General features: G+C 37.8%; 1 protein-coding gene across 2 annotated transcripts in view; it reads right to left on the bottom strand.

The window, feature by feature from the left end:
- The window catches only part of FOCAD (focadhesin), a 294,494-nt gene extending 272,343 nt beyond the window's left edge, over window positions 1-22,151 (bottom strand). Inside the window, exons 1-3 of one of the 2 annotated variants that reach the window (XM_007454953.1) lie at window positions 22,069-22,151; window positions 19,296-19,370; window positions 16,426-16,580 (exon numbers count right to left, since the gene is read on the bottom strand). In XM_007454953.1, the coding sequence (XP_007455015.1) occupies window positions 16,426-16,580; window positions 19,296-19,370; window positions 22,069-22,125 (287 nt within the window). In that variant the 5' untranslated portion in view covers window positions 22,126-22,151. The remainder of the gene's footprint in view (window positions 1-16,425; window positions 16,581-19,295; window positions 19,371-22,068) is intronic. The other variant, XM_007454952.1, reaches the window with a different exon arrangement.
- Window positions 22,152-23,617: the final 1,466 nt, after the last annotated feature.

The following is a 23,617-nucleotide window of genomic DNA, read 5'->3' on the forward strand; positions in this document are numbered from 1 at the left end:
AAAAAAAAAAAAAAAAAAAAAATATATATATATATATATATATATATATATATATATATATATATATGGCTAGTTAATTCAGTGTGACTCAATAGAAATTAAAAAGTAAATTTTTTTAAAAATTGGAATGACGTGCTGTTGCCTTAGGAAGGTCTGATGGCATGATATCTCCTTGGGAACCAAGGTACTGTCTTATTTTCTTCCTTCGAGACTGCTCAGATTCTTTTGAGAAACTTCTCTGTTGACACCCTGAGCTTCTAGAATCCTCCTCCTCTAAAGCTTAGGAAGAAGATACCTCAGCATCCAATCTTTTAGAATAAATTCCTTCATTGCAATTCTTCACACCATTCACTTTTACAGAATGAGAACCATTCTGTAGCTAAGGATCCCAGACTTTAAGGAATGCTACCTTCCAGTATATGCCCCAGCTCTTCACAACTCTGTACACTTTCCTTTACAGAGATCTGTATGGAAACTGTAACTGCTCTATCACCAATTTATCAAGAACCTATTCCTGGGTGTGAATGTCCGACCTCAGTCACAGGCCTCAGTGCTGCTGTCTTGCTTTTTGAAAGTTAGTCTTCAGGATGACACAAAACCCTACGGCTCTGACCCAGGTCTGTGCCTAGATTTTTATACAAGACCATGAAATCTGAGGTCTGTAGCTATATTTAGTAGATAAATTCTAATCATCACTGAATCAGTGAGCAGTTCCATATTCCAGTATCCTACTGAGACCTATCAGAGGAGTCTGCCCTGGTTTACCTTGGTGAGAGGGTCACTACCTGTTCAGAAGTCTCCTTGTCTTCTTGTCTGCAATGTTTACACAACTGGTAATCAGCTTTAAAGTCTGATTTAAGCTAAAATGACTCCATTTATGTATGGTTGAAATGGAAAAAGTCCAAGCCTCACCTAGTAACCTCATAAGGCCACTCTCTGGACCTAATAATTAGTTTAAAGGGTACTCCTTTTAGATGATCAATTTTGACTGAATTTCTGACTGAATTTCTTCCAAGAAATATGGTTTCATTAAATAATCCCTTTTTGCATGTAAAACTATATTGGTTTTCCTTATCTAATGATTTATTTGTCATATGACTAGAGTTTTACAGAAGACAGATAATAGACTTATGATTTTTAACCAATTTGGGTCACCTACCACTTTATGAAAGCACTAGAATCCCAGAGAAAAGCACATACATCCTATGTGCATTTAATTCCAGGGAGTTCCCAGAACCACTGAGGCTGGTAAATTAACTCCAGTTTTTTAACCTTTAAGTTACTTCTCGTTTTATTTGTGGATCCAGACTTTACTGTGTGGATAATTGTGTCCATACTATATTTTAAGCAAGAGTGTAACATGAATAGATTATAATTTTTGAAAGATGATGGCGTTAATCAAATCACGTGTAGATCCGTTCAAATAGTAACACATTGCCTAAATTCAATTATTTTAGAATAATTTCTTAAATTATTTAAATATTTCAAGTGGGCTGAGAGGGATGGTTTCAGATTTGTATTTAAATCCCTGCTTTAATTCTAATTAGCTAGGGAATGTTGGGCAAGCCACTTAATGTCCAGAAGCCTCAACATCCTCACCTGTACAAGAGAATCATAATAATAAGCCCACCTCTGTGTTGTTTTAAAGAATAAATAATACTATGTCAGTAAAGTACCTGGTTATTTTTTCAATAAATTGTGATAATCTAATATGGTAACTGTACCATAAAGATTATGATGCTTTTCCCTTTGTAAGGTTATGCAAACAGAAGTTTCAGAGTTCATGAATGCTAAAACCTAGAATGTTCCTAAAACTAACTACAGTTAAGTCCTTAATGCCTAAATCCTAGTATTTTCCATCTTTCTTCACAAAACCCTCTATTTACTGTTTTCAAGCCACTGTTACTCTGAATTTGAGATCTGCTCTTAAAAAATTAAAAATTTTTACATGAAATCTGTATAATTGCAGAAAGAGGTTACAAGAGTTTGAATAGTGCTAAAAATCAAAATAATAAAATAGAAGAAAACATAACCTTTAGAGAAGCAAAAATCAAAGAAAGGACAGAAGAAAAATTCACTAGACCTAAGTCTTCAAACTGAAAGGGCTACCAAGTGCTAGGCAAGATGACTGAAAAAATTTCTGACATTTCCCAAATCCATAGGTAAAGAGAAAATCCTATGAACTTCAAGTTATAAAATAAAATCTATAAAATAAAGAATATTAGACTGACATCATTTCTAATTTGGCATCAGAATTCTCATCTGCAACACTAAATGAAGCAATGTATATGGAATTATGAAAGGTTTACATAACTTAATAAATCTAACCCCCTCCCAAAAAAGACTAAGAATAATGTAAGAAGACAAAAGAAATATTTTTCAGACACAGTATTCTGAAAAATTTTCTTCAAGAGGTTCTCCAGTTAAAAGATAATGCGGGATGATTGCACAACTTTGTAAATATACCAAAAACCACTGAATTGCACACTTTAAAAGAATAGTTTAAATATGTGAATTATATCTCAATAAAGTTATTTTTTTAAGATAAAGCATTAAGAAAGAACTGAAGTGGTAGAAAGATATAGCCTACAAAGAACTTGTTCAGAATGAATACCAGAAGAATTTACAATCAAGTCTTTAACATTTTTCAAATGTCACTATAAAGTTTAAAGCAATTGTTAAGAGAGGTTTTGGAGCGGAAAAGTACAAAAAAGAGAGAAAAAAAAGACAATCTGTCATAAACATTCCAGATCACTTTAGCAAATTTAGTGGGGAGGGTTTTCAGGGGAAAGAAAACATAAAATTAAGATGAGATAACCTGAGATGAAATATTTATAACACATATGACAAAGGGTTAATATACATAAAACAAAAAAAAGGCAACAAAATAAGGCAGATCATACGATAGAAAAATGAGCAGAGAATATAGATATGCAGATCACAGAAGAGGATGATTCATAATATCCAGTGTTAATGAGTGAATGGGGAATAAGCATTTTCAGGTTGAGCATACATTCATTCAGACTTTATGGAGGGCAATTTAGCAGTGTCCATAAAAATTTTAAATGAACAGTCTTTTTCCCATAAATTGCATTTCCCATAAATTGCATAAGAACCTATCATATAGAAATACCCTTACATATGCCCAAAAGAAGATCTTACAAGGCATGTGCTATCTTAAAGAAATGGAAGAAGAAAACTACGTTTGCCAATAGAGAAATATTTAAAATATGACACAATCATATTATAGAATAGTCTGCAGCTATTAATAAAGATGCAAACAGATCTATGAAAAGATGTCCAACACATATCAAGTGGAAAAAAAGCAAGTTTTAGAACAATATACATATTAATAAGATATCCAATTTTAAAACACATGGAATGTATAGGCTTATAAATACTTTTTTATACATCTAGATATGGGGCTCCAATTTCACTGGAATTAGCTGGTTCCTGATTCCATGTGCCTGGATCTGATTTCAGATCACCCTAGCTTTGCCTATACTCCAGAGGAAACCAAGGCCAATATTTGGAGAAATCTCTGAGCCACTCTACACTCCCTGAGCCTTTCCAGACTGTCACTTCCTAGTTTCCACCAGGGCCCAACAGGAAAGTGAATTTTTTAAAAAGAAGAAAAGAAAGAGAAAATAGTAAAAAGGAGAAATTTTACCACTTACTACTTTCACTACCTGCAAGTGCCATTGTTCGATTTTCAAAAATGTATGCACTACTTTTATTTTTTTATTAGTGAAAAAAGGGAGGAAAAAAGATTTATAATCTCAAGGTGAGGAAAGACCACTGAACACAAAAAGAAGATTAAACCTGATCTCCTAGATATACAGTATGAGCAGAAACTTAAGTAAATAATGAAATAACCACCGTGTCTTTTATTTAGAACCTGCCTTCAGTCACAGTTTAGCACAGACACAAAAACATGTTAACTCGAGGAAGTAGACTTCTGAGAACATTTTCAGGATCGGGAATTAGCCCTTAGACAAGCAGGCTGGCTGTGTCTAAGGTACACAGGTACCCAGAAAGTTATTTAACAAATCAAAGTGAAGACTCTGAAACAAGGCAGAGGAGATCTGATTAGATATTATGACTAACTTGTTCATAGTATAATATGTTCGAGAGATGTCATTACCAAAAAAAGGCATATCCAACTGTCTACTGGATAGTCCCTCTTCAGTGTCTCAACTGTGCCTCAAATTCAACATGTCCAAAACCAAGCTCATGTTCTTCCCACATACCTGGGCTTCTGATGTTTCCTATCTACCTGGTAGAGAAGCCAGAAATCAAGGAGTCACCTTTGATATACCCCTTTCAGTGATCCTCATATTCAATCCACCTCAAATGCTTCACTCCCTAAACACCTCACAAATCCATCTATTTCCCTTCATCTCTAGGAAGCAACTATCATCCCTCACCTGAACTACAGTAACAGCCACCTAAAATCATCTCCCTGTACCACTCTATTTGCCTATCCAAAACCCAGCACTTTGAATGTTATGTTCACACTGCAGCCAGAGTGGTCTTTTTGAAACCACTGATACTCACCATATAAAAACACTTCAGTAGATTTCCTCTGCACTCAGGATAAAGACCCAAATCCTGCAGATCAGCCATCATGAATGTCTGATGGCTGAATTGTCTGACCCCTACTTCTCTTCCCAGCTTCATCTCAAACCACTCTCCGCTTGCTCTTGAAATTTTTCAGGCCTTCCTAACTAACCATCTTCCCTCCCACCACAGGGACCTGGCACATGCTACTTCCTGTAACTGGAAAATTCTACCCTCTCCTATTTGCCTAGAAAAGTTTCATTCATTCCTCAGTCTCATGTCAAGTGTCACTTCATCAGCGAAGCCTTCCCTGTCCTCCATGACAAGGTCAAACTCCCATATTAAAGGCACTCTCAGCACAGTATTCTTGTTTGAATGTAGTTTAATATATAATTGTGTGACTATGTGATTATAGCAATCTCTCTCTTTAAATGAAAAGCATCATGAGTGCAATGACTATGTCTGCTTTCCTCACCATGATCTCACAGCACCTAGTAGAGGTATACAGGAGATATTCAATAAGTGTTTAATTACTAGATGGATAGATGGATGGATGGAAGACAGCTAAGGTATTGTCTTGCTTAGATACAGAGGTGACCTTTGAAGGTAATTTCTAGTTCTATAATTATGTGATTTTACATATGCACACTGAAATTACAGTATCATATATTTATTATTATAAAGTTTGTTATTTAGTTTATTACTAAATAAGCTAATATGAATGATATTACTAGTTGTGCTTATAGTCCTCTCTGAGATTGTACATTTAGCAAATGAGGGAATTGTAAATACTGGGAAGATAAAGTTAACATAATACCCTTTACATTATCAAGCAATGAAATAATCCTGTTGGGGGAAGGGAGGCAGGTGTTTTCTGTTGGGTGTTTTTTTTTTTAATACATCTTAAGCCACATAGAAACAACCTTAAAAACCAACTTAAGACTCCTTACAGAATAAGTAAAATAAAAGAAATATTCAGTGTGGTAAAAAGAGATTTAACTACTATGTTGAATATTGCCCACCATGTAGCTAAGTTCACCACACTACCAATTAACACCTAAGAGAATCTTATGAATATTAGATGGTTCCTGTGACTTAAGATCAGAGAAGCTGCAAGAAGACCCCTTTGGAAGATGCTGTTTTTTTTTCACTCCCTTCCCTCTTATTCATTTGTTATATATGAACATCATTAAATAGCAATAGGACTTTTGAAACTACTAAAATTTCTTCCCCTCTCTCTCTCTCTCTCCTTCTCTCTCTCTCTCTCAAGCTGCTTCTAAAAGAGTCGGTCTAAAATAAACTCAAAATAGTGAAAAGATAATAAAGTCTCAAAATATTATTTTTTAAAAAGAAGGAAGAAGATGGAAATACATCAATTATGTTTAACTCCATGAGCTCATTATAATTCTTTATAAAATAAAATCTAATTGTTCAATACTGAAGAAGGCGTAAAAAAAAACACTGATTGTTTTGAAGTTTAGTAAATAAGGAAAAAAATCAAGTATATATCCTGCCCTTCCTATACAAACTGTACTACTGGGTAACCAAACAGTAAATATGGGGATGGTTCTCTTTATAGCAATATTTCAAGTAATAAGTGAAGAAGAAAACCGTAGAATTAAAATGTCACTATTTGAGGGCTTCCCTGGTGGCGCAGTGGTTGGGAGTCCGCCTGCTGATGCAGGGGACACGGGTTCGTGCCCCGGTCCGGGAAGATCCCACATGCCGCGGAGCGGCTGGGCCCATGAGCCATGGCCGCTGAGCCTGCGTGTCTGGAGCCTGTGCTCCGCAACGGGAGAGGCCACAACAGTGAGAGGCCCGTGTACCGCAAAAAAGGAAAAAAAAAAAAAAGTCACTATTTGAATCTCCTAATGAATTAATGGATCTAGCCATTAAGCATCAACTGCTAACATCATTATGTCCCTCCCTATGGAAGAACATATTGCCCCCTATGAAGAAGTCTTCCCTCCCTGACACTCCCCTGCAACAACGACAAAAACTGAACTTAAATCTCATCAAATTTCTAGAGCAAAATTTACAGGAAATGCAGAGAAATAAGTTAAAGCACACCACGGAGAAGCAGCCAGCAAAACCCATACTGTGGGAATCACTGCAAACAACCAAGTTTCTTCAATAAATTGTAAGAAAGAGAGAGGCAGACAGAGAAATATGGATATATGTGAAGGGGAGATCCTATAGGTTAAAAGAGACGTTAAAGAATTAACAACCAATTCTTATTTGGATGGTTATTCAAACAAATTGTTTAAAAAATATTATTAGCGGGCTTCCCTGGTGGCGCAGTGGTCGAGAGTCCGCCTGCCGATGCAGGGGACATGGGTTCGTGCCCCGGTCTGGGAAGATCCCACATGCCGCGGAGCGGCTGGGCCCGTGTGCCATGGCCGCTGAGCCTGCACGTCCGGAGCCTGTGCTCCGCAACAGGAGAGGCCACAACAGTGAGAGGCCCGTGTACCGCAAAAAAAAATATATATATATTATTAGCAATTAGAAATCTAAATACTGACTGGACATTTAAAAACTACACACACACACAAAACGCATACACATATATCCAGGTGTAATAATCACATTACTGTTATGTTTTTTAAAAAGAGATATATACTTAATATCTACAGAAGAAATTATACAAGGTCCGGGATTTGCTCCAAAAGAATATGGTAGAATGGAAGCGGGTGAGATTATGGACAAACAGGACTGGCCATGAGCTAAAGGTTGTTAGACTGAGTGATAGAAACATGAGGGTTCATAACACAATTCTACTTACTTCTGAAATTTTCTTTTAAATTTTTAAAAATCAAAGAGTTCCTCTTTGTAACACCTATTTTTTTCCAAAATTTTCTTGGCTATTTTTTTGTATCACACTCCAAGCTAGTTTCCTTCCTTTACCTCCCTTCCCTTGGCAACCAAGGCAGTGGTTGCTGCTATCATTATTGCTGTTTGGAGAGATAATATATGCTTTCAAAAAAATATTCCAGAGGATGGTGATGATGATGATGATGATGATGATGGAAAACATGGTGGCATCTTGCCGTCACAATAAAACAATCATGTTATCTTTGACAATGACTCTCCATCCACTCAATCTCTCCTCCCTCTATCCCATTTTAATCTTTTTTTTTTTTTTTTTTGGCTGTGCAGCATGACATTCGGGATCTTAGTTCCCCTACCAGGGATCAAACCTGTGCCCCCTGCAGTAGAAGCACAGATCTTAACCACTGGACCTCTAGGGAAGTGCCCACTCCTCCCTCGATCCCAGTCAGAGTAACACAGATAGAATATCATCACCTGTACTTAAGTACAATTATGTTTCAAAGCTAGAGCTGAGCTGAGAGGCTGAGACATACCTATTTCTAGAGTCATGGCTTTACCCCAAGTTCAATCTTCAGTAATAATGTCCCAGTCTCCTCTCTGTTTTGAGAATTACCACTCCTTGTCCATTCATATGGTTACTATAGAAAGGATCCCAGCATACAAATATTCACACAATGAAGATCCAGCCTGTAGAGGGTTAAATTGTCGTCCCGCCCCCGCAAAAAAAAGTACATCTAAGTCCCAATCCCTGGTTCCTGTGCATGTGACTTTATTTGGAAATAAGGTCTTTACAGATATAACTAAGGATCTTAAGATGAGATCATCCTGGGTGGGCCTCAAATCCAATGACTGGTATCCTTATCAGAGAAAGGAGAAAAGAGATTTGAAACACAAAGAAGGTCATGAAAAGACAGAGGCAGAGATTTCAATTACGCAGACACAAGCCAAAGAACATCAAGGGTTGCCAGCAGCCACCAGAAGCTAGGAAAGAGGCATGGAACTGAGTCTCCCAGCCTCCAGAAGGAACCAATCCTGCTGACACCATGGTTTTGGGCTTCTGGCCTTCAGAATTGTGGAATAATAAACTTCTGTTGCTTTAAGTTTGTAGTCATTTGTTACAGCAGCCCTAAAAAACTAATACACAGCCCCTGGCAGAACTGACTGGTCCAGGACTGAACATCTCACACATGCTGGTCCTTGGAAATCTGTAATTGTGGCCAAGAAATTCAAACCTCAGTCTGGCTATCTGTTACAGATAAGAGGTGTTAACCCAGGAGCAGGTGGTGCCCTGTAGACTAGGAAGCAGAGAAGTCAGTTTGCAGCAAGAGAGAAGAGACACACAGCCTGTATCCAATTTGTTTCTGAGGCCCAGGTACATCCCTGTTCTTAAGTCCTGTGGGACACCCCTTTAGCAAAAAAATTAAAATCACCCTTTTATACTCAAACGAGTTCAAGTGGGTTTCTGTAACTCGTAGCCCACAGAGTCCTGTCACACTCAAGAACCTTCTGCCCAAAGTCCTTTGGCTGGAACAAGTCCTTTCTTGGGTAGCTGCCAAAACAAACTGAACTGACTCAAGAACCCTCTAAGAGGGAGCAAAGGAAACTTCAGGCCTGAGCTACAAGCGCAGTGACAAGAAACAATGCAAAAAAAAAGGTGGGAATGTAAATTGATACAGCCACTATGGAGAACAGTATGGAGGTTCCTTAAAAAACTAAAAATAGAGCTACCATATGATCCTGAAATCCCACTCCTGGGCATTTATCTGGAGAAAAACTTAATTCGAAAAGACACATGCACACCAACGTTCATATCAGCACTATTTACAATAGCCAAGACATGGAAGCAACGTAAGTGTCTATCGACAGATGAATGGATAAAGAAGATGTTGTACATATATACAATGGAATATTACTCAGCCATTAAAAAAGAATGAAATAATGCCACTTGCAGCAACATGGATGGACCTGGAGATTATCATACTAAATGAAGTAATCCAGACAGAGAAAGACAAATATCATATGATATTGCTTATATGTGGAATCTAAAGAAAAGATACAAATGAACTTATTTACAAAACAGAAATTGACTCACAGACATAGAAAACAAACTTATGGTCACCAAAGGAGGGGGGAGGGATACATGAGGAGTTTGGAATTAACATATGCACACTACTATATATAAAACAGCTAACCCATAAGGACCTACTGTATAACACAGGGAACTATACTCAATATCTTGTAATAACCTATAATGGAAGAGAATATTAAAAAAGAATATATATATATATATATATATATATATATATATAAACTGAATCTCTTTGCTGTACACCTGAAACTAACACAACATTGTAAATCAACTGTATCTCAATAAAATTTTTTTAAAAAGGGCTTCCCGGGCTTCCCTGGTGGTGCAGTGGTTGAGAGTCTGCCTGCTGATGCAGGGGACACGGGTTCGTGCCCCGGTCCGGGAAGATCCCACATGCCGCGGAGCGGCTGGGCCCGTGAACCATGGCCGCTGAGCCTGCGCGTCCGGAGCCTGGGCTCCGCAACGGGAGAGGCCACAGCAGTGACAGGCCCGCGTACCGCAAAAAAATAAATAAATTTTAAAAAATGGAAGCTCAATTTTCACTGGCATAAGAGCCAAACCCAGATCTCATCATAAGGAGTGTGGATCAATAATGATGCTGAATACTCCAGAGAAAAAGAAAAGAAAAAAATTTTTGGTCAAGCTGTACAAACTATACTAATTAAAACCACCCAGAAAAATTGCTCTTCACTAGGTAAATACAGCACAATTACTACTGTGCATATGAATACCTTACCTCAGGTTTCCTTTGGGGTTTATTTGATTACAGAATTAAATACTGCTCATGCATGCTCGGTCTCCTTTTGAAAAGAGTACAATTAATGCTTGGTTCTTTAGTTTCGAAATATTCTAAATATGAGATGCAAGGAAGTACCCATACTAATTTTTTGACCAGGGATGAGAATAACAAAAGTTTGCATTGAAGAGAATTATACAAACATCCCAAAAGAGGGCATCCTGGGTATCAGGGGAGCAAATGGTACAAATGTAGCCAAGTCTCTTTTTAACTAGAAAGGGTAAGTGGTCAGTTTTAAGTACAGTAAGTCACCAGCAAATAAGAGAATGCTAAACACTAGATTAATGATCAAGTTATTTCCTAAATTTATAATAAAATTATATGAGAAAAGAGAGACGGAGCCAGGAAGAAAGGGAAGAAATAAAAAAACAGTTCTGTGGAACCCATGGTTAACCCATAAATGACAAAAAATAATGTTTCTTTCAAAAAAATCTAAGAGATATAATGCTATTGAGTTTTTGCTTGGGAAAGTTCTAAGTACCAGAAAACAGCCTGATTTCTTCTGAAGCACTTTTCCATTATAAAAGTAATATGTATTTCAGTAGTCACTTTTCTTAAATCACCTAAAAACACCTTAGCATAAATACATGACTCTTACAATGGAATATTTTGTGACAAACAAAGCCTTCAACCAGATCAGTTAACTTAAAAAGAAATAGGGCAGAATGTCCTAGATGAGAAAAAGTGGCTAGAATTACTGTTCTGGTTATGAGCTACAAGTTGAGAGAGATTCTGTAATTTTAGAGAAAGAAAAAGGACTCGAAAAAAGGACAAGAGAACATCTGAAAACAAGCTAAAAGGCTTACGGAATACTTAAAAGACAAGATGAGGAGACAGACATGGTCCAAGAATTCTGTCATTGTCAGATAAGAGTTAAATTAAATGAGCAATGATACCAATGTAGATATAAACCCTGAAACCATCTCAAATTCATGAAAAATTCTCTGACTCCCTGGCTGCAAATGAAAGCATGCTAACTAAGACTGTCTTCCTCAAATCTTGGGGAAACCTCATAAAGGCATCCTTCTTTGGTTCTTCTTCTTCTGTCAAATAAAATAAAGAGAAAGAAGCTAAATAGTACAGAAAAGCTTCAATAATACAAGGTATGAATACAGCGTCTCCTTGGTTGCTAACCGTTTCCTACAATGATAACAAAGCAATTAAGTGTTCCAAGGAACAGGGTCATCGACAAAAGAAAAGACCCTGAGAGATAAGAATTTTCTCATGAAATTACCCTAAATCTTAACTGCAAATAGTTCTCAAAGTCATTTTAAATCTAACTGGACCCTTATCAATCCATGATCAAAGACTCACTGGATCCAGCAGCTTTAGCCGGGACCCATTATGGGCATTTATTAATATCCTATTTGAGATTTATTAAAAAGTAGCCTTTAGGAATCTCAGAAAATAGACTTTAATCTCTCACACCCTAATACATTTTTTTTTCCCCCAAACACATAAATTGCAGGTCCCTTCCCTGTTTGAAAGCACAAAAGGAACACAAATGAAGCGCTAGTTTATCTAGAGCATAACCGTCCTACCAAACACATTTTTTGAAAGAAGGGGTGGCGGGTCGGGAAAGCAGCTGAACTGAAATTACAGGCTGTCATGACATCTCAGTATCGAAAACTAAATACCTGGTTCCACAGGAGAGTACTGTTTTTATTCACAATCCCGTTACTAAGCAACTATAACAATGGCTGCATGAGCTTTCTAGAAGCTAGTGCAGTTAAGGGAGGGGGCGGGGATCTAAGGAAAGAAAAATGAGGAAACTCCTTGCTTTGGGAATCTTTATCATAGGATAAACTCAATGTAAAAACAAAAACAATCTAAACTGAAAACAAGCAGTTCCTTAAAGGATAAGGACATCCTACTATGTATATCATTCACCCTAATTTTATTTAATTTCAAAATTTACATTTAACTGGTGATAATAATTTCCTTACTGTGTTTTCTCTGTAGCCCCCTTCTTTCCTTCACCCTCCCTAGGGAATAATTTTTTTTTTTCAAATTTCCTTACTGATTAAAAGAACATTTTCAACTTCTTAAATCCACTTCTTTGTTTACAGAAGCTATAAAAACTAGTTTACAACTGTTTCATGTTGCCTCAGCTTTGAACCGAGAACACTCTGGACATCCAACTATTCCTTTGAAGGGAACAGTCTCTCAAACAGAGCCAAACACTTTCCCAGCCACTCCCTGAAGTTTAGACAACCAGAGCTTTACCAATGTCAAGTCTTATTCAAAGTTAGACTATACAATGTAGCAGGCTGTAGACCAATGTTTCTCAAATTGTGGGTTGGATTTGGGGGCGGGGGGTGGTTAAGAGGAGGCAGCTTTTCATACGTGTTCCAAGGGAATTTACATACTAGACCTGCAAAGATCCAAGGAGCAGGTTATAAGGCTAGGAGAGAGAACCTCATTGACTTTTCCTCCATCTTTCCTTGCAGCTTTCAACATTTACTGCAATGCTGAGAAAGCTCTGGAAGCTACATCTTCTAAATATCTATTCCACAGAAGGATGCTGTTTCTTTCTCCTTTTTCCCTCTTTCTCTCTTCCTCTCTACCTCCCTCTCTCCCCGTCTCCCTCTCTCCCTCCCTTCCTCTCCCTCTCCCTCTTTCTCTCTCCCTCTGAAGAATGTTAGGATACTAGGTAGGCAAAATGAAAAAATACAGTTTTAGACTCATTCTTCTGCATCAAAGCTGAGCAATCGTTGTGTGGCTCTGTTCCCAAGGTGCCTCTAGACTGCCATAAATCTCTATTTTAAGAAGAGAAAGCCACAGACAAGAAGAAATTTAAACACTGGAAACTGAAGATCCAAAATGTCTCAGCCAAGAACCACAGGGAAATGACAAACTCATCTTTGTTTTTAGATCCCAAAGATAAAGATGGTTTTCTGTCTCAGAAGATTCCCTGAGGAGCATTTGGAGGAGGAGGCTGTTTGGGTCCCTGTTTTTAATTAAATTAAATTAAATTTCTTAAATTTGATTCTCATTTTGCTTTTGTTAAGGCATAAACAATGCAAAGTATAATCTTTGTAATCACTACAAACCACAAAGCTCTACTACTTGAAATAAAACAAAGGAAATTCTTCAGAAATTATCCTTACCTCTACTGACAACAATAAAGAAAACCCAGCACTTATATAACACATTTCACGAGCAAACGGATGCAAAAGTTAAATTGGTTAGCTTCAGAACCTACTCTGTCTACATCTCCTGTGGCTAACAATTTAGACGACATGAACACTCTAAGAAACTTTAAAAAAAGTTTTTTCAGGATCCTTCAATTGTTAAAATTCCTATATTTGCTTACCATAAAATTCAAGGCTTTCTTCTATATCTTGGCCATATTTCCAAAGACCCTTGAGAACTAGGTTCATGGTAACCTTTAAGTGTAAGATTACTCACTGAAGCACTGCCTATAATTGCAAATAATTGAAAACAATAGGGAATTGGTAAATTATGGCACATTCATACAATGGAATATTATACAGCCAGAAAAAAAATAGAAAGCACTTTATGTGTGGTAAGGAATGACGTCCAAGATATATTTTTTTCATTGAAAAATGCAAAATAAGGAATACTATGTATAGTAGGCTACTAATTTTTTTTTTAAGAAAAAACATGTACATATAAATTTTCAGTTACATGTACATACAGCATCTTTAGAAGGATAACAAGACCTGTTAAGAGTTTCACCTGAGGAGAAAAACTGAGATACAGAGGAAAGACAGAGAATTTGCCTCCTACGCCCTTTTGAATTTTTTACCATGTGAACATGTTGCTAATTCAAAAAATGCATTTTTTAATTTAAAAAAATCTAATATTACTGACAAATTTTCACATACACAGGTGACATGCTGATCCACTATCAGCAAAGCTTATGCTTTTCGGTTTACAATAGTGATGACGGACTTACACTGATGTGTGAGGGATATCCCACACCAGCATAATTTTCTAAGAGGACATTCTGGAATTAAAGGTATAACCTAACTTGCTCTAATTATCCCTTAGTTAGAGACATTAGCTGGCCCCTGGCCCCTTTAGCTGCTGATACTCTTACTTTTGGATATAAACAGTACAACTAGACAATGCAAGGAGGTTCTGTTTGTGAATTTTAAGGCATTTGAAAATATTTAGGGAGGAACTAATACTACTACCTGCATTTAAAAAAAAAAGGGTGAGGCAAAATCTAGGTAGCTTGCTTAAGGGCAACCAATAAGTTACAAAAAGAGAGACACATTAAAACTTAACCTTTTAGGACTTCCCTGGTGGTGCAGTGGTTAAGAATCCACCTGCCAATGCAGGGGACACGGGTTTGAGCCCTGGTCTGGGAAGATCCCACATGCCACGGAGCAAGTAAGCCCATGCGCCACAACTACTGAGCCTGTGCTCTAGAGCCTGCAAGCCACAGCTATTGAGGCCACATGCCACAACTACTGAAGCTCACGCGCCTATAGCCCGTGCTCCACAACAAGAGAAGCCACCGCAATAAGAAGCCCGCACAGTACAATGAGAAGCCCGCGCAGTGCAACAAAGACCCAACACAGCCAATAAATAAATAAATAAAAACATTTTTTAAAAAACAAAAACTTCACCTTTTAAAAGCCGCCTCAAAACTAATTTTTTAATGGATATACAATAGGATCCTTCTAAAAACATTTGTTTGAGTGTGTGCGCGTGCGTGCATGTGCACGTGGGCATGCACACAAAGAAAAAGACAGAAAATGAGTTAAGTTTTTAGCCATGATCGAGCCTTACTTATTCAGAAAGATTTGGTCATCTACTAACTGCTGAAGAGTGTGCTAGAGACAAAAATACAGGTTAAAAATAGAAATATATTGTGAAAGAGCAAGTAGCCCAGCTGAGAAGAGGGAAGTGTCTAGGCAGGAGAGGTGACATCTGAGCTGAGCCTTGAAGGATGAAGAAGATAATATCAGAAAGAGAAGGGGAAGGAACATTCCATGCAGAGGTACAGCATGCACAGGCTCGGGAACAGGGAACAGGGAACAGGTATGCACGGCTTAGAGGAGGGTTCATGGCAGAAAACGCAGGTTGAACAGAAGGTGGGGACTAGTTTGGGAAGGGCACGTGTACCACGCTAAAGGGCTTGTACTTATAAATGTAGATAGCAGAATATAAAGAAAAAAATCAAGGCTCCAAAAAGATTCAAAGAGTTGATGTAAGGGAACAAAATAAGATTTATGAAGAAAGGTTAAAAGGCCAGAGGTTACTTAACCTAATAGACCCCAAGCCTAGGAAGGCACTGTCCGTACATTGATGGTTACAGCTGTACTCCGTCTCCACAGAAGGCAGAAAAAAAGATTAAGTATTCAGCTCTGATGATACAACAGTAAAGGTGAGTAAGAAACATCAGGAGAACAAGTAACCCCACTGAGAAGGAGGTGGGGGCCTGGGTAAGAGTTGGGAGAAGGGGACAGAAGCTCAAATGATTTAAAGCAGGCAAAACTGAGGGCATATAGATCAAGACCATTTCTTGAAGCAAAGAGTGGCACCTCCTTTTCAGGGAGTATTTTACAAGAGATGCTCACTTCCATGGGATGGTTCAAATACAGTCTTGTTTGACTACCTCAGAATGCCCATTTTATCCCCTGGGATTCCATTAACCTCAGTCTGTGAATGGAATATGGTCATTCCACACAAATTCAAAGAACATTATTTACTTGGAATGAACAGGAGAAGACATGTCTAAACCACAAAATGCTTTTAAAGAAATCAGTGCTGTTATTTTCTGCACTGATGCTAAAGGCTGACCAAGTATTTCCAATAGTGTATAAACTTTACCACTGTGGAATGATGCTTATGGGCAACCTTCTTTCTTAAAATAAGTCAGGAATTTGTACTGCAAACTGTGAGTTATAAACTACTTAGCTATTCCTTAAAAAGAGCAATGACAAAATAAGCAGAATCCCAAAACTTAAGTACAGTAAATGACCACAAATCCCCAAACTTTTAGAGCTTTTAAATTAGCATGTTCTCACCACATATGAAATTTCAACTGCATGACATTTTTAGGGAAATAAAAACAACCGGCAAGTAGGATGAATGGTGACCCTTAATGGCAAATGAATGAATTTTTTTCTAAAACTTTAAATCATTAACTGGTCAAACATGAAGGAAAGAGCACCTGGTCGATGGAATCAGGTTGAGAATCCCATTGAGAACATAGCTGAACTCCGCAAGATCCTGAGCGACAAGGGCTACCAGACCCTCACAGCAGGCTGTTCGAACCACGACATTATCACTGCAACACTTCTCCCACAGCAAGTTCAAAGCAGGAGTCTGAAATCAAACAAGTGATTAAAACACACGTCTGATGGGCAGCAAATGCATATACACCCCCAGCCATTCATCAAAGCGTAATTCAGGGCTTCCCTGGTGGCGCAGTGGTTGAGAGTCCGCCTGCCGATGTGGGGGACGCGGGTTCGTGCCCCGGTCCGGGAAGATCCCACATGCCGCAGAGCGGCTGGGCCCGTGAGCCATGGCCGCTGAGCCTGCGCGTCCGGAGCCTGTGCTCCGCAATGGGAGAGGCCACAGCAGTGAGAGGCCCGCGTACCGCAAAAAAAAAAAAAAAAATTATAATTCGTTCACAGTAGGCTAACTCTCCTCTACAAAAACCATGTCACACCATTTGTAGAATACAGTAAAGTCGGTTTTCCAAGAGAGGTAATGGATATGTTCTGATATAGCAACTCTCTCTCATCTGGTGTCTTTGCTGCAAAATGAGGCTGGCTGCAGAAGTATGACCTGAGTCCGAGCAACACAACTACTAGGAGATCAAAACTATGACTTGGCTCCAGCACTGTGCTCTAAGCCATTTAACCAGACATGAACAATGCCAGCATATCAGTTAGTCTACGTTGGACTCCAAATCATACCTATGCTTCAAGCCCTAAATGGCAGTAACATTTTCAGAAAATGTTCCTGCTCCCCTCCCACCAACCTCTATCACCCACATGCCACCCCACTGTCTCCCCCACAATGTCCCTGCCCCAAGTGAGTGAAGCTGAATGTGGACCCAGAGCAAGGAGACAGAAGTAGGACAGGCTAGGAGCAAGCTGCTGGTTCCATGACTACAAACAAAAGCCTAGAAAAAGTGTTTTGCCCAAGGAAGACCGTGACTTCTCCCCCTCACACTGTGAACCTGTCACCTTTGACAGGAAAGCACTGGAAGGACACATAGATAAATATAAGTTCTTTATTTTGAAAAATCCTATAAAAACAGAGGTTCTGGCTTTCATAACTTTCTCAGGAACTCATGATCCTCCCCTCAAAAATAAAGGTTCACTACTAATGATAAACCTCTATTTGAATGTATTGTGGGTTAAGTCCATTTAGATTTTACATGTTGTTTCAGGGATTTTTCTTTTTGCTTTTTTTTTTTTTTTTTTTTAAAAAAACACAAGGGAAGCTATTTTTCCTTCCTCCTGACATAATTTATTAGGGAAACATACAATCTGGAGGAAAAAAAATTAAGATTCCCCAGCTCCCATAGAATAACTAAAAGAATGAAAATCAACATTAAATTGTGCTAACTTTCCCACAGTAGCTGGCTCTGAGAGCCTCTTCAGTCTTAGAATCCCACTAACATAACAATACAATTAACAGTCACTGAAGGGAAGAAATATTTATATTCCATTTCTTTTATTCAGAAGGAAATTTTATTCAACTGTATGGACAATACCAAAGCGTTCTAAATGTCATCACTCCACTACTAAGCCAGAGTAACAAAATAAATGAATAAAAAAACTGTTGCCTCAGGTAATACTGTGCCCTCATGGAAGTAAGCATTCATTTATTAGAAGAGGAAACATTTAGTTACAGGGATTTGACATTCAGTAAATCCTGGCAGTTTAAGTAAAAACACTAGATCTTCTCAGAGTACATAATGTGATTATCGGCAGGATTAAGATCAGAATTCTCAGAAAACCTAATTTATATGACTACATACAAACACCAGATAAATGCCAATTAGTGAAGTATGCCCCTACATTGACTTCAACATGTCAGCAGAAGCTGTAAAGAGATGTAACTTGGAGCAGCTAATAAAAAGGAATGTGAGAGAAAGGAAATCAATTTATTTCTGTTATGAAAAACAAAATCTTATTTCCATCACCTATATTCTCCATAGAGTGACCTTAGAGGACCTACTTAAGCAGAGCTTCCAATCAGCATGTCAAAATACACAACACTGGTCAACCAAAACCCAAGTGGTAAATATGTCAGTAAGCTGGCATTGCTTCAACTCTTAGCCTTCAACTGCTCTATGAATGGCACAGAATTTTTCCTCCAGCTCTTCCTGTCAGGGGATGACCTTTCCGACTTACAACGCATATTTGGGGCTATACCTAAAGCATGAGAAATCTCCTACACCCAAACAGAGCCACTATGTTCACTTTCTCCATTAAACAAAAAAGATTCCCTCAGCAGTAACTCTGTCAGCCTTCTCTAAAGCATGCCTACCCTCCTTCCACCCATGTTATAAGAATACTCCCCTTCAATCCTTCCATATCTCATTCCTGGAGTGTTGTTACAAATTTTAAAGTTTAAAAGAAAATCATGGCGGGCTTCCCTGGTGGCGCAGTGGTTGAGAATCTGCCTGCCAATGCAGGGGACACGGGTTCGAGCCCTGGTCTGGGAGGATCCCACATGCCGCGGAGCAACTGGGCCCGTGAGCCACAATTGCTAAGCCTGCGCGTCTGGAGCTTGTGCTCCGCAACGAGAGGCCGTGATAATGAGAGGCCCGCGCACTGCGATGAAGAGTGGCCCCCGCTTGCCACAACTAGAGAAAGCCCTCGCACAGAAACAAAGACCCAACACAGCTATAAATTAATTAATTAATTATTTTTTTTTAAAAAGAAAATCATGGCAAACAAACAAAAAAGGCAAAATCATTTCTATAGTGACCTGAACTGTGAGGAAAACAAAAGAAGTGCTTATGCAGTCCAGCTAGCAGCAATATCTGAATAGAACTAAAGCACAAAGTTAAAGACAGACCTGGTTTGTGGACTGGTGGATCTTTTCTGAAAAACCATTCTCCTTTAGAACTGCAGCAATAAGATGACCTGCAGCCTAAAAAAACAAACAAAAGTAATGAATACATTCCCTTGGAAGTTCTTGCTCAATAGTGAATTTGAAGGTAACTAATAGCAGTACTAGTTGATATGGTATGCCAGTCACTCCCATTCATAGAGTGTGTGCTTTGTAGAAGGCACTGTATTGGCACTCCACATACATAATCTCTTATCTTCATTAACAACCCTCAAGGTAAGCATTTTATCCTACATTTTACCCCAATAAGCAAACTATTGTTCATAGATGTTGAGAAAATTGCTGGAATTTCAGTTTAAATTGCTGTCACTTAGTATTAGAAGATAATTTGAGATTGCTTAATCCATTAAACCATGAGAAAAGTGAGAAACTCCACAATTTTTAAAATCATCTTTGCAACTAAATGAAACGCATCATTCTTCATCATGCCCTTAATGAAGATCGTCATCCCCATCTTCATGATTATGGACCACACAGATTTGAACCAACAGGTCCTCCCCTCACCACGACAATTCTCCTTCCTCTATGCTCTATGATTTAATTTTTTTGTTGGTTTCTCATAGGTTTCAGCCCCTTAATAAGCTTTCAGCCTCATAAATCTCTAAAATTTTCCCATATCTTCTTTGGTCAAAAAGCCAGTAATTAAAACTAAGATTCTTATAAGAGAGCTGATTCCATAAATACATAAATGTCATTATTTCCCATCACCTCAACTCCACTCTCCTAGTTTTTCAGCACCACACAGCACTGCTATCTTAGAGCCACAGGCTAGCAACAATGACAGCCATGCTATGTATGGGTTGGGAGAAACTTTGCTTCGGCAACAACTGTTCAGCCTGCCCTTGAGACCAATGTCTGAAAAGACTATGAATACCTGTGAGTGTTGCAAAGTCTCCCGAAAAGCTCAAATAAAAACAAAGCACCTACTCCTTCGTTTCTTTTTGTATTTCACACATTGGAATTGAATTCAGACCTCAATGCTTGACGGTCCAAGTTTTACAATACAAGTCACACATTCACATGAATTTTAAGTTTAGATCAGTGAACTGTCTCTTACCTCTTTGTTAAAGGGATAGCAACAAAGAATTGAGGACCAGTGAATAGTTTCAGTTCCTGTTTACAAAATATACCATATTTCATTGAATGTAACTGGCCATCAACTTCAAGATGCACCATTATTTTATGTACCACCAAGGAAGAAAAAAAGTCTGCCAACTAATCTGTGTTATACAATGCTTCTTATAATTTAAATTTTTAATTTTATATTAATGAAAGAGCTATTTCAGACTCTTTTAGAAAATCATGGCCAACTTCATAAATGTGCAGGCAATACCAACTGTATAATGACCGCTGCCATCAATTACTGGGTACAACCCAATTTCACAGATGTTAAAATGTGAAAAAATGTGTGTGAATCAATGAAATATGGTGCTAACACTGAGCAGTGGTTACAAAAGAACAATAAGAAGTATTCAGAGGACAGGGCACAATTGCAAGAACCTAATGGAACCAATATGAAACACAACAAGGACAAAAAAAAGCTACTGTTCATATTTAGAAAAAGGACTAAAAGAAAAAAGCTTAATGATAAAACATCCGCCCATTGCCCACCAAGTTCAATTTCTCTAATTTACCTTCCAATTTATCTCTCTAACAAATCAGAGAATATAGCCTAAATTGATTTTAAAATACAAAATCCAAGTATAAATCAGCCTACACTGCTACTTAAGTTTTCCGTAACAGAACAGTTTAAATAGATATCGTACACTAGACAATACACTTTTCACTTAATTGTAACAGCAAAACAAATAGGCATTTCTTGATTTATCGATGCTAATAAAGGGACTCCAGGTACAGAAAAACAAAAACTGTGGACAGCATCCTCCAAGCATTCATCTTCTTCTTCATGGTAAGCACCTGTGCTGCACAGGATATGACTCCAACCCAGTCAGGTAGAAGGGAATCTTGCATAAGGAGTGTTCTACTCCTCATGGAAGGGTTCCCCACTACCCAGCTAAGTCAATTCCCACAGCAGGCATCTCCGAAGGTAACTGTTGAAAGTATCCAAGACGCTGTACGTTGGTAAGTCTTCAGGCAGGCTTCTGCTGGCCCCTTAGCTTTACTCTCACAAGAAAAGACGGCAGCTATTATGGTACCTTGATTAACAGGGATGCTTCTAGTTAGCTGAAGGCTAACCAGAAAATCAGTTCTGTTTTAACCCTAATAACGGAAAAGCTCTTCTAAAATAAATTATCACAATCTTCTACCCGAGTTAGCATGTAGATCCAATTTTTTAATCCAGGATATTTTACCTATTGAATGTCATTATTATAAATATCTTTATTCTTAATGTTGTACTGCGGTAGAATATATCTTTTTCAATATTAATCTCTCATACTCTGTAGATGTATAACCATTTAATTCTGTTCCCAATAATTAATTATAGACCAAAAATATATATTCAAGGGTTAATCAAGGTTTTTATCTCTAAGAAGAAAAGTATGACATAAATGAAAGCAGAGATTGGTCAATTTCAATATTTACTTTCCTATGTCATACATAAATTTTCAAATTAACTGATATAAAAGTTGTTTATTAATATATATTTCAGTACATAGAAGAATAAAAATATTTAACGTTAAAAATATAAAATTCAATTAACAATCCACCAAAAATGTTTGTTTGTTACCATGAAGCATAAACAAACAAATAAAATTACCTGTGATTGGATAAGAGAATTTGGAAATTCAAACCTTTTCCTGATATAATCTGACATTTTTACTCCTCTCACATGTACGTAAGCAGATTCTGTAACCAAAACAAAAGAATATTTGTTAGTCCGGAAACGGAGTTCAAACCAACTATTTGTCAAATAACATGAAAGTAATTCATTCCAAAGACAACAATGGACATAAAGCACAGGGCTCTGCAGAGCAATCCCTTGGCATAACCTTCCCTGTTAACCATTTCAGCCCTCAAATGCCATGACTGATAAATAAACTAAAAATGCCCAACAGCTCTTAGTTTTTCCCAGTAGAGCAAATCCTGAAACAGATGAAGTCACTCCACAGAAACAAACAAAAAAATCCAAAAGTTCAAGCCTAAATAACAGGATTTTAAAAGTTCAACCACATGTTTGAAATAGAAATTAATTCTTCTGTGGATCAAAACTTCTGAGGGAGAAAGAATCAAACTTTCACAAAATTGTTTAAATTATGCCTCACTCTGGTACAAGCTTCCGTTTAATCATGAATCCAATTGTTAGTGACAAGTGTGAAGCATTGGTGAGCTTTTTCAGGAAGTACAGAAATGACCTAGAAACTCACACATCAAAACAGATCCCATGTCTTCTAAAAGAGGAATAAGCAAGCAATTAGCACCAACTTTTAATATTTACATCACACCTCTCTGACTCCTACTGGGCTCTCAAATACAACAACAACAACAAAATCATGGAGAAGGGCAGGTGGCAAAGTGGAGGCACAGAACTAATAAGATTTCCCAAGGATCCCAATTTATCCAATTCCCATGCAGCACTGAACCCAGAAAATTACACCACTCTAAAAAATAGGATGCTTTAGGCCACCTATTTATTACAGTATAACTTAAAAAAAAAGTTTGTTAGTACTGTTCTCTAAGTCACCTTATAAAAATAAGAGGCAACAAACCAAGCTTTCCTGATCTCAAAAATGGAAGCTTCTTGTGTTGAACCTGCAGCTCTTTCTCACTATTCTCCATTTCTTCCAAAGCCCAACTCCCTGAATAAATAATTTATACTACCTTTCTTCCTCAACATCTAAACTTTGCTACGGCAAAGTCCCTTGAATTGGACATTTCACAGCACTGAAACAACATGTTCTAAGACTGCCAACCATGTCCCCTGTCTAATTTACTCATTAGCTTTTAAGCAGGTCAAAATTTCTTCAACTTCCCCATTGTATTAATCTCACCTTTCTTGAAATGTTCTTCTCTTTTGTTCCATAAGACATCACAACAGGATTTCCCAAAGTGTGTGCCTGGGAAACCCAAGATAGAGATCTCCTCGAGAGGAAAAAAGAATTTTGTAGGGACATATACTGCCATCTTGAAGATTCAAAGAGTAAACAAAAAACCAAATAATACATGAAATATGTTAGAAGGTGATACAATGGAAAAAAATAAATCTGATCTCTTTTTCTATGAGTTGGTTTTTGGGTTTTGTTTTTTTTGCAGTACGCGGGCCTCTCACTGCTATGGGCTCTCCCATTGCGGAGCACAGGCTCCAGACA

This window comes from Lipotes vexillifer, unplaced genomic scaffold (assembly GCF_000442215.2).
Source record: "Lipotes vexillifer unplaced genomic scaffold, Lipotes_vexillifer_v1.1 scaffold317, whole genome shotgun sequence".
NCBI lineage: Eukaryota > Metazoa > Chordata > Mammalia > Artiodactyla > Lipotidae > Lipotes > Lipotes vexillifer.